This window comes from Leptodactylus fuscus, chromosome 8 (genome assembly GCF_031893055.1).
Source record: "Leptodactylus fuscus isolate aLepFus1 chromosome 8, aLepFus1.hap2, whole genome shotgun sequence".
Classification (NCBI taxonomy): domain Eukaryota; kingdom Metazoa; phylum Chordata; class Amphibia; order Anura; family Leptodactylidae; genus Leptodactylus; species Leptodactylus fuscus.
Window position 1 is genome coordinate 2,631,475 of NC_134272.1, and position 12,788 is coordinate 2,644,262.

The 12,788-nt window shown below is 47.3% G+C and overlaps 1 protein-coding gene across 1 annotated transcript in view; it reads left to right on the forward strand.

Annotated features, from left to right (window-relative positions):
* Positions 1–12,788, forward strand: part of DNAH3 (dynein axonemal heavy chain 3) — a 195,244-nt gene that overhangs the window by 142,384 nt on the left and 40,072 nt on the right. Inside the window, exons 45-47 of the mRNA XM_075284877.1 lie at positions 4,422–4,545; positions 5,687–5,843; positions 9,227–9,370. Coding sequence (XP_075140978.1) covers positions 4,422–4,545; positions 5,687–5,843; positions 9,227–9,370 — 425 coding nt within the window. The remainder of the gene's footprint in view (positions 1–4,421; positions 4,546–5,686; positions 5,844–9,226; positions 9,371–12,788) is intronic.

Consider the following 12,788-nt stretch of genomic DNA (forward strand, 5'->3'; position numbering starts at 1 on the left):
ATCAGAGGCATTAACTCCTCCGGCGCCTCGGTCAAAGGCACCGGGAGGCGCCATTTTCCCGGCGGCGCATTGGCACCGCCATTTAGCCGGTGATCACTGGCGCCTGGAACAAGCTCCAGGGCTGACGTGACGCTTCCATGACAGCCGGGAGCCTTGTAAAGGCTCCCGGCTGGTCTGCAGTCTCTTTCTTTTGCAGGCTGGTCTATGCAGCCTACAAAAAAAAAATGATTTTTTTTTGCAATGCATTAGCATTGTAATGCATTGCATTAGTGATCAGAAATGCTAAAAATGCAAAAAAAAAAATTAAAGTAAAAAAATATATAATTTTTTTTTAAAGTATTAAAAATTCAAACCCCCCTTTCCCTAGAACACATATAAAAGTAGTTAAATACTGTGACACATACATGTTAGATATCCTTGTGTCCGAAATCGCCGGCTCTACAAATCTATAAAAATATTTTTCCTGTTCGGTAAACGCCATAGCGGGAAAAATAATCATAAATGCCAAACCGCCGTTTTTTCACTGTTTTGATTCTGATAAAAATTTGAATAAAAATTGATCAAAGCAATAACATTTCCTGAAAATGGTAGAACTACAAAGTACACCCGGCCCCGCAAAAAAAGACGCCCTATACATCCCTGTACACGGACGTATAAAAAAGTTACGGCTGTCAGAATACGGCGGTCACGAGCTCTACTGTGCCAACTCACACAAAAAACATGGAGATAGTAAATCCTGACTGCTGACCTAGTAGCACGCACAGGACCTTTACATCTCCACTGAGCACACATTCATGTTCTGGATACTTTATCTTGTCTGGGATTACTTGAAGATTTTCAGAACTTTCTTTAAGACAACAGGAGCAGAAGCCTCTTGGTCTCCATTATTGAGCAGCTTCTTTTGGAGGAGTCAATGAGGAGCCTCCATGCATCTGCTTCGTCCTGTCTCCCAAAAGCAGTCCCCAATCCAGGGACATCACGACAACACACCAGGGTTTCATCCTGTTCAAAATAAGGAGTAAACTTGAGTTCTCTCTTTCTATAGAAATACTCTGACGTTCCTTCGACCAATAGATTTTTTTCTTGTAGACGTGAACCCAGTAGTTCTGAATCTTCTTTGCTAAGTCCAAGATCCCTCACTAGGTCATTCAACTCATCTTAAAAATCAGGAGAGACACCGAGTGGCCTGTAGCGTAATAATATTAGAGACAATGGCGGTGTAAGACAAGTGCAGGCTCACCTCTGAAGGTTGTGATTACACAACTTCACACCGGCACTGGGAACGATTATCAGAGGCTCCCTCTCTGTAGTGTGTAGAGCTGCAAGGTCCCTGGCACCCTGCGGATGTAAAGCACAAAATGTAGGACCGCCACCTGAAACGCGTCGTGCTTAGACCATTCAATAAAGTCGTTGTTCTTTTCATCTGTTGAGCGCGGTTTCTTATCCACTGGATCATCCATTTTGATCTGGTGCCGGTCCTACATTATTCAGCTCATTTTGGGAGAACAACTGGGGTGCGAACCACATTCAAACTCTGGATCCGTTTCACCTTTCTGTCCATCACTTTCGGGAGAATCCAAAGGCTTCTCTAACAATACAGAGGGTGGAGGCACTGGACGAATGGCAGATGGAAGGTTTGGCTGCAAAATATTCTTCTTGTTCTTGGAATTGTGACCAGTAACGTCCGCGCAGCAGAAATAGCAATCATGAAGGCGATCTCTCTGTTCCCTCCAAGTCATCGGGAGGCCACATGTGAAAGCTTTCTTCTTTCCTTTCGAGCATCTTCCCAAATCTTCAACACAAATCTAGCAGACTTAGTGAGGTCTCCAAGTCTAATGCAAGTAGGCAAAACACTCTCTCTTAAGAAACTCAGACACAGGACGCTGTTTTTTTTTAAACTGTGAATTGACCACATGGACAGCAAAAGGAATTTGGAGATGTAACACAACCACGAGTGGCATGAAGATCTAATATAAAGCACAACAGACCTCATGCAGTAATGCGCGGCTTTATAGGGCCAGGATAAAATAGCGTTTAACCAATCGATGATTAGTAAATGAATTAGATGTGTAATCACATTGGGAGATAACGATACATAAACTAGAGCTTAGCTCTGATTGGCTTAAACGTGCTTCCAATAATGAAAAGGGGGCGGGGCTTTTGTCTGAATCTAAGACGTGATAGACAAATCTGGAGGTCATTTTCAGTTTCAGCGCACAAAAATACATGGAAATTGCTTATTATTCAAGTAAAAGGTTTTTGGTCGTCGCCCTGTGTAATTGTACGAGATGGAGGAGAGACAAAGGGACAGAAGGCCTGACATTGTCTGTAACCGCTGAGTACACGGAGGGCTGCGTGCCACAATGACAGCGCCAAAATGTAAGTAAAAGTGAACGAATCTGGCCAGAACCTCTCCAACAATAGGGTGAAGAAGTTGGGTAAGTCTTTGAGAGTCTCAGAGGGGTATAACACCGACATAAGAGGAGGTCATGATCTTATTCCCAATGAGAAGCACAAGAAGTAGATTTGTGAGCCCAAGTCAAGGCATTGCCCAGTCTGACACACCAAAAAGACTCAGACCCCCACGTCATGAGGAAGGAGATTCAGCAAATTGGTGATCGTTGGCTCCCTGGAGGTAAAGAGGTTTCACATCTCTAGATATCGAGGCCAAAGCGCTTTGTAGGAAATCCCCAGGACAGCTGGGAGAGAAGAAGTGATGGAAGGAGAAGGAGCGACAATTGTGACTGACGTTGTGGAAATGATAAGACGGACTGTGGAATAAGTGAGAGATGTGACGTCCTCCACTAGTGACCCATGGGGATAAGGAAATATTGGGACTAGGGTGTGTCAGAGCCTGAGTGGGAATAGCCATACTAACCCTGGGAAGTGAGGAGCCCCCCACCCGCCAGGCCTCAAGGGAGACCCCAACCAATGGGGAAACCATTCATCAGGACAAATTCCATTCAGGAGGATAAAGCAGGAGCGCTCTCATGTCAGAAACGTGGGCTCCTCCTCGCCCCTCCAGTGCCGGACACAGTTTATCATGGGATTCGGTCCACCAGTATTGTAAGTAACTGAAAGCTACATGGTAGTGATATAGATTGGGAAGACCCCGACCACCATGACATGGGGGCTTCGTCATTGTAGAGAAGGAAATGTGCGGCTTCATTCGTTGTGTTCATTTGGTAATATACTTTATTAGTCTATTGAAGACAAGATACAGATATTGCACCTCAGAGAAATCCTTAGTTAAAAACTCCATTGGGAATGAGACTCTTCTATGGTGTAGATATCGCCACATAGACAATCCCCGACTAGACACAACACTGGAGATACAACTGTGTGAAGAAGTGACTCTTTGGAAATGACTATGTCTGTATATAGTGGCCATACAGGGTGTATACAGGACGGGTCTCCCTTATAATACTTAGTTATTGTATTGCTGGGGAGAACATTACAGCTTGTTTTCTGCTAAAAGGGAGTGCAATGGGTTAATAAAGTATATTCCAAAAATCCTCAGTGAACCCCTCACACAACAGCGATGTGACGGCTGCACTTGTCTCTTTTGGGATCCTTATGGTGTCACATAATGGAGACATTTCCATGCCTGGCAGTAATAGATGATGTTTACTGGCGCACCAGGAGACCCTCGAGTCCATGGAGACCCCCCCGGAGCCCAGTGATTTCTGGATTGATCCTCGTCCTCCCCCGGTTACTATTCTAATGCTCTAATCACATTACCATTTATTATGTATGCGATGATTTTGTCTCCGGGATTTCTGCTATTTCTGACACCGCGGCAGATTGTCCTGGTTTATTCCATGAATGGTCGGCCGGCCGTCGCTGCTTATTCCACTTTTATAGAACTGAATTGTCATTTGATGAGTGATACATGTCTGAGCAGGAATCGCGCCCATTTACTGTGCTACCTGCAGCGTTGGCGTCCTGACCCCTCCGAGCAGCGATTCCGTACAAGTCCTTACTGACATATTGTCTCCGAGCTTAAAATAGAAAGGAACAAGTCTAGGACTTTTATATTATTTATTATATCACATTTTTATACAGTGTGGATCACAGCAGATCACAGATAGCAGATCACAGTAGATCACAGACAGCAGATCACAGCGGATCACACACAGCAGATCACAGTAGATCACAGACAGTGGATCACAGACAGCAGATCACAGTAGATCACATACAGCAGATCACAGTGGATCACATACAGCAGATCACAGTAGATCACATACAGCAGATCACAGTGGATCACATACAGCAGATCACAGTGGATCACAGACAGCAGATCACAGTGGATCACAGACAGCAGATCACAGTGGATCACTCCTTTCACGTGGATTCTCTATTACTGGCTATCAGGGGGTTCATCATCTTCTTTATACGGTTTGTTCGTTGCTTTTTTCCAGGCCGCTTCACCCGACACTTGAACATCGTTTCTATCAACGCCTTTGACGATGAAACATTGATGAAGATATTTGGCTCCATATCAGACTGGCACTTTGGAAAGGGATTTGATATTTCATTTCTGAGGTATTTGTAGACAAGTAAACTTCATGTATTACAGCAAAGCTCATACACGTATGTGTTATATCCACAAAACCCAATGGGTGTATCTGAATAGACCCTGACACTGCGTGTCGTTCCAGAACCTTCTGCGCCATCTTCTTGATATATGTTACTGCCCGCCATTGTTCTGTCAGCCCCCTGGATTGTGTGGGCAGTGTACCCATCTATAGCATGGCGTCTATAGCATGGCATTTCTTTCTTTCTTATGTAAATGACTTTGACTCTCCAGTGACGTCTCCGTCTCCAGACGCCTCTTCTCTCACGCTCCCATTGTATCCTTGTCCGAAAGTGCTGACTGAGCGTGTCTGTCGGCCATTTTCCTGTGGTAGAACGGGCGAGAGAAGAGGCGTCTGGAGAAGAAGATGGAGGCGTTGTTGGAGCATTTTCAGACAGTATAGGGGACGCCAACAGTGAAACTCATTTACTTAAGGAAAAAGAAGATATTTCTCCGGAACGGCGGCGCGGATCAGAATAATAAAGGTAAGAGAAGGAGAGACTTTCTCCGGCCATTCCTACGTGTACTTCGTTTATGAAGGGATTGTAATGACAGAATCCCTTTATTCAGACCAGACACAATAACATGTTTCCGCTGAAGTGGCCAATTCTTCCATTTTCGTCAGCGGCAGGGTTTAGTCTACCAAGAACAGAGCGGCCATACTTTATCTCTTTGGTTGTCTGTTGGCTTAATATTCCAGAGTTTGGCATGACGGCCATGTGAGATCTTCAGTGTATGGACAGTCTTGGCGCTTCCTTGGACAGACTACACTCTGCCTACATTTACTGTAATCTGTTGCGAAGGAAACAGCGACTGGAAACACGCTAATGAGCAAGCAACAAACGCCATAAAGCGTGAACCGACCTGTATCTCCCATTGTAACTCCGAACTTCCAGGGTTGATACTTTACATGATAATCCTTCTGTTCTGTTCATATTTTCTTGTTACTTTGAACATAATTCACAAATAATAACAATGTAATGATCTAAATGTAAAATGTAATCATCTCATCAAGGTAAAACGTGTTAGTTACTGAACAAAGTAGCAACAAATAACCTGTCAGATGGATCATTGGATTAGGAGGATAAGATTCTGTGTGTTGGGTTTTAGATCTGGCAAACTAATGATACAAGCGACTATGGCGATCTACAAGGACGCTGTGGAGAAGTTCCTGCCAACTCCTTCCAAATCCCATTACGTTTTTAACCTACGAGACTTCTCCCGGGTTGTGCGAGGAGTTCTGCTGTGTCCGCACACTCATCTACAGGTAATCCTGAATGAATTGTCTAGAGGTGTGAGGACCCCGGTCTGTAGAGTCAGGAGACCCCCAACACCAACCCCGACCCCTCACAAATGGCTGACAGCCAAGGTTACATGCAGTAAGCTCGAATTCATTAGCAAATAGTCATTCAATTCTAATGACAGTAAATATGTAACAAGCTGTATTCTAATGATACAATATTACTAATTCTATAATCTACATGCAGGGGCTGGGGTGATATGCTGGGTCTGGTGACAGTAACCTATCTATCTGCAGGGCTGGGGTGATATGCTGGTTCTGGTGACAGTAACCTATCTATCTGCAGGGCTGGGGTGATATGCTGGTTCTGGTGACAGTAACCTATCTATCTGCAGGACTGGGGTGATATGCTGGTTCTGGTGACAGTAACCTATCTATCCGCAGGGCTGGGGTGATATACTGGTACTGGTGACAGTAACCTATCTATCTGCAGGGCTGGGGTGATATGCTGGTTCTGGTGACAGTAACCTATCTATCTGCAGGGCTGGGGTGATATGCTGGTTCTGGTGAGAGTAACCTAACTATCTGCAGGGCTGGGGTGATATGCTGGTTCTGGTGACAGTAACCTATCTATCCGCAGGGCTGGGGTGATATACTGGTACTGGTGACAGTAACCTATCTATCTGCAGGGCTGGGGTGATATGCTGGTTCTGGTGACAGTAACCTATCTATCTGCAGGGCTGGGGTGATATGCTGGTTCTGGTGACAGTAACCTATCTATCTGCAGGACTGGGGTGATATGCTGGGGTCTGGTGACAGTAACCTATCTATCTGCAGGGCTGGGGTGATATGCTGGGTCTGGTGACAGTAACCTAACTATCTGCAGGGCTGGGGTGATATGCTGGTTCTGGTGACAGTAACCTATCTATCCGCAGGGCTGGGGTGATATACTGGTACTGGTGACAGTAACCTATCTATCTGCAGGGCTGGGGTGATATGCTGGTTCTGGTGACAGTAACCTATCTATCTGCAGGGCTGGGGTGATATGCTGGTTCTGGTGACAGTAACCTATCTATCTGCAGGACTGGGGTGATATGCTGGGTCTGGTGACAGTAACCTATCTATCTGCAGGGCTGGGGTGATATGCTGGTTCTGGTGACAGTAACCTATCTATCTGCAGGACTGGGGTGATATGCTGGGTCTGGTGACAGTAACCTATCTATCTGCAGGGCTGGGGTGATATGCTGGGTCTGGTGACAGTAACCTATCTATCTGCAGGGCTGGGGTGATATGCTGGGTCTGGTGACAGTAACCTATCTATCTGCAGGGCTGGGGTGATATCCTGGGGTCTGGTGACAGTAACCTATCTATCTGCAGGACTGGGGTGATATTCTGGGTCTGGTGACAGTAACCTATCTATCTGCAGGGCTGGGGTGATATCCTGGGGTCTGGTGACAGTAACCTATCTATCTGCAGGACTGGGGTGATATGCTGGGTCTGGTGACAGTAACCTATCTATCTGCAGGGCTGGGGTGATATGCTGGGTCTGGTGACAGTAACCTATCTATCTGCAGGGCTGGGGTGATATCCTGGGGTCTGGTGACAGTAACCTATCTATCTGCAGGACTGGGGTGATATGCTGGTTCTGGTGACAGTAACCTATCTATCTGCAGGGCTGGGGTGATATGCTGGGTCTGGTGACAGTAACCTATCTATCTGCAGGGCTGGGGTGATATGCTGGTACTGGTGACAGTAACCTATCTATCTGCAGGACTGGGGTGATATGCTGGGTCTGGTGACAGTAACCTATCTATCTGCAGGGCTGGGGTGATATGCTGGGTCTGGTGACAGTAACCTATCTATCTGCAGGGCTGGGGTGATATGCTGGTTCTGGTGACAGTAACCTATCTATCTGCAGGGCTGGGGTGATATGCTGGTTCTGGTGACAGTAACCTATCTATCTGCAGAGCTGGGGTGATATGCTGGTTCTGGTTACACTATAACCTATCTATCTGCAGGGCTGGGGTGATATGCTGGTTCTGGTGACAGTAACCTATCTATCTGCAGGGCTGGGGTGATATGCTGGTTCTGGTGACAGTAACCTATCTATCTGCAGGGCTGGGGTGATATGCTGGTTCTGGTGACAGTAACCTATCTATCTGCAGGGCTGGGGTGATATGCTGGGTCTGGTGACACTAACCTATCTATCTGCAGGGCTGGGGTGATATGCTGGTTCTGGTGACAGTAACCTATCTATCTGCAGGGCTGGGGTGATATGCTGGTTCTGGTGACAGTAACCTATCTATCTGCAGAGCTGGGGTGATATGCTGGTTCTGGTTACACTATAACCTATCTATCTGCAGGGCTGGGGTGATATGCTGGTTCTGGTGACAGTAACCTATCTATCTGCAGGGCTGGGGTGATATGCTGGTTCTGGTGACAGTAACCTATCTATCTGCAGGGCTGGGGTGATATGCTGGTTCTGGTGACAGTAACCTATCTATCTGCAGGGCTGGGGTGATATGCTGGTTCTGGTGACAGTAACCTATCTATCTGCAGGGCTGGGGTGATATGCTGGTTCTGGTGACAGTAACCTATCTATCTGCAGGGCTGGGGTGATATGCTGGTCTGGTGACAGTAACCTATCTATCTGCAGGGCTGGGGGGATATGCTGGGTCTGGTGACAGTAACCTATCTATCTGCAGGGCTGGGGTGATATGCTGGGTCTGGTGACAGTAACCTATCTATCTGCAGGGCTGGGGTGATATGCTGGTTCTGGTGACAGTAACCTATCTATCTGCAGGGCTGGGGTGATATGCTGGTTCTGGTGACAGTAACCTATCTATCTGCAGGGCTGGGGTGATATGCTGGGTCTGGTGACAGTAACCTATCTATCTGCAGGACTGGGGTGATATGCTGGGTCTGGTGACAGTAACCTATCTATCTGCAGGACTGGGGTGATATGCTGGTCTGGTGACAGTAGCCTATCTATCTGCAGGGCTGATGTGATATGCTGGGTCTGCTGACAGTAACCTATCTATCTGCAGGACTGGGGTGATATGCTGGTCTGCTGACAGTAACCTATCTATCTGCAGGGCTGGGGTGATATGCTGGGTACCGGTGACAGTAACCTATCTATCTGCAGGGCTGGGGTGATATGCTGGTTCTGGTGACAGTAACCTATCTATCTGCAGGGCTGGGTTATATTATGGTTCTGGTGACAGTAACCTATCTATCTGCAGGGCTGGGGTGATATGCTGGTTCTGGTGACAGTAACCTATCTATCTGCAGGGCTGGGGTGATATGCTGGTTCTGGTGACAGTAACCTATCTATCTGCAGGGCTGGGGTGATATGCTGGGTCTGGTGACTTCATATAACACATTCTTTGTATCTTTTCTGTGTTTTCCAGGACACTGATAAGTTGATCAGACTTTGGATACATGAGGTTTACCGAGTATTTTACGACCGCCTCATTGATCCTGAGGACAGACAGACTTTCTTCAACATGGTGAAAGAGACGACATCCAACTGCTTCAAACAGAGTGTTGATAAGGTGAGATGGAAAGCTCACAAGTAATGGGCATTGGTCACTAATATAAGGGTCCATTCACACGGAGTAACGTGCCGCGTTGCGGCTGCAAAATCACGGCCACAAAATAACACGGCGTATACGATCCAGGCTCCTATTGAAAGCAGTTTTGAGAGAAAATGAAATTGTTTAATTACTGACTGAATTGAATTGAGGGGTTTTACATAAAAACAAGGTAATCACAAGACGATCTGAAGCTCAGACCCCAGCGATCAGCAGTAATAAGGTCTCCATTGCCCTGCAGCGCTCCCGCAGGTGATCTGAGTCATTACAGGCTGCCCATAGCAGTGAGTGCGGTGTCTGTTCCATGCCGGACACTTGGGCTCCTCCGCAGCGCTCGGCGGTAGGTTTTCTAGTTCTCTGTTGTATCATTTATTTTGTTGGGATTTTCACATCCTCGGAACATCAGAATGATTCAGCGCTCATTTCTGAGGGATCTTGTGTGCGAGCGCAGTAATCGCACCGGCGGCTAATGGGAGGTTTGTTCCTTCTCTTTGTCGCTCCCGTTACCGCCGCTGCTTTATTTTCCAGCTTTTTAGTGAACAAAGACTTTAATCGTTACTTGTGTCGTTCAAAAGACTTTAGAAAAATGAAATGGGATTTGGGCAATTTCCATAGTAATGAGGTGACGGTTCCATCTGGATTAGACTATAAGGTCCATTATACGGGGACTCGTACAATCCGCTCTACGCTACGCCAATTATTGCCCTCGTACACTGATGACATCGTTATTTTGTGTCATCATTATTTCCCTGAATTCTCCATTTCGTTCACTTGTGTCCTGTAGCCTCGTAGTGATTCTCCATCTCCTCGTGTAATCTATAGAACGATCTCCTCATTAGATACACTTCAGCGTCTGCTCGTTACCACTGTCACCGCTGTCTATTTCATCAATGCCTTATTAAATGTTTAGGGATTATCAGGCGCCCGTCCGTCCAACATGGCCGGCAATAGAGAGGACAATCCACCACCTTCACCTGCTCCAAATCTCTGCATTCCCTAGTCACGACTCCAACTAGTGAGGCCGATATAGGCGGAATTATATCTCTAGCCCCCGCCAGACATCAGTGCTATTAGTTTCATGGATTGTTCTGGAGCAGATGGGCAGAGACCACCCACAAGAAAAACTACTGATAGCTACAGAATGGTGGGGGCTAGAGACCAAAATCTACTGGAATCACCCATTGAAGGATGCAAAGTGTTAAGAGTTGATGGTGTCCCTTGGACTATCTCCCATTGACTCACCAGACCCCAGCATATCACCCCAGCCCTGCAGATAGATAGGTTACTGTCACCAGAACCAGCATATCACCCCAGCCCTGCAGATAGATAGGTTACTGTCATCAGACCCAGTATATCACCCCAGCCCTGCAGATAGATAGGTTACTGTCACCAGAACCAGCATATCACCCCAGCCCTGCAGATAGATAGGTTACTGTCACCAGAACCAGTATATCACCCCAGCCCTGCAGATAGATAGGTTACTGTCACCAGAACCAGTATATCACCCCAGTCCTGCAGATAGATAGGTTACTGTCACCAGAACCAGCATATCACCCCAGCCCTGCAGATAGATAGGTTACTGTCACCAGCATATCACCCCAGCCCTGCAGATAGATAGGTTACTGTCACCAGAACCAGCATATCACCCCAGCCCTGCAGATAGATAGGTTACTGTCACCAGAACCAGCATATCACCCCAGCCCTGCAGATAGATAGGTTACTGTCACCAGAACCAGCATATCACCCCAGCCCTGCAGATAGATAGGTTACTGTCACCAGAACCAGTATATCACCCCAGCCCTGCAGATAGATAGGTTACTGTCACCAGAACCAGCATATCACCCCAGCCCTGCAGATAGATAGGTTACTGTCACCAGAACCAGCATATCACCCCAGTCCTGCAGATAGATAGGTTACTGTCACCAGAGCTAGTATATCACCCCAGCCCTGCAGATAGATAGGTTACTGTCACCAGACCCAGCATATCACCCCAGCCCTGCAAATAGATAGGTTACTGTCACCAGAACCAGCATATCACCCCAGCCCTGCAGATAGATAGGTTACTGTCACCAGAACCAGCATATCACCCCCAGCCCTGCAGATAGATAGGTTACTGTCACCAGAACCAGCATATCACCCCCAGCCCTGCAGATAGATAGGTTAGTGTCACCAGAACCAGCATATCACCCCAGCCCTGCAGATAGATAGGTTACTGTCACCAGAACCAGCATATCACCCCAGCCCTGCAGATAGATAGGTTACTGTCACCAGAACCAGCATATCACCCCCAGCCCTGCAGATAGATAGGTTACTGTCACCAGACCCAGCATATCACCCCAGCCCTGCAGATAGATAGGTTACTGTCACCAGACCCAGTATATCACCCCAGCCCTGCAGATAGATAGGTTAGTGTCACCAGAACCAGCATATCACCCCAGCCCTGCAGATAGGTTACTGTCACCAGAACCAGCATATCACCCCAGCCCTGCAGATAGATAGGTTACTGTCACCAGAACCAGCATATCACCCCAGCCCTGCAGATAGATAGGTTACTGTCACCAGAACCAGCATATCACCCCCAGCCCTGCAGATAGATAGGTTACTGTCACCAGACCCAGCATATCACCCCCAGCCCTGCAGATAGATAGGTTACTGTCACCAGAACCAGCATATCACCCCCCAGCCCTGCAGAAAGATAGGTTACTGTCACCAGAACCAGCATATCACCCCCAGCCCTGCAGATAGATAGGTTACTGTCACCAGAACCAGCATATCACCCCCCAGCCCTGCAGATAGATAGGTTACTGTCACCAGAACCAGCATATCACCCCCCAGCCCTGCAGATAGATAGGTTACTGTCACCTGAACCAGCATATTACCCCAGCCCTGCAGATAGATAGGTTACTGTCACCAGACCCAGCATATCACCCCAGCCCTGCAGATAGATAGGTTACTGTCACCAGAACCAGCATATCACCCCAGCCCTGCAGATAGATAGGTTACTGTCACCAGAACCAGCATATCACCCCCAGCCCTGCAGATAGATAGGTTACTGTCACCAGAACCAGCATATCACCCCCAGCCCTGCAGATAGATAGGTTAGTGTCACCAGAACCAGCATATCACCCCAGCCCTGCAGATAGATAGGTTACTGTCACCAGAACCAGCATATCACCCCAGCCCTGCAGATAGATAGGTTACTGTCACCAGAACCAGCATATCACCCCCAGCCCTGCAGATAGATAGGTTACTGTCACCAGAACCAGCATATAACCCCCAGCCCTGCAGATAGATAGGTTACTGTCACCAGACCCAGCATATCACCCCAGCCCTGCAGATAGATAGGTTACTGTCACCAGACCCAGTATATCACCCCAGC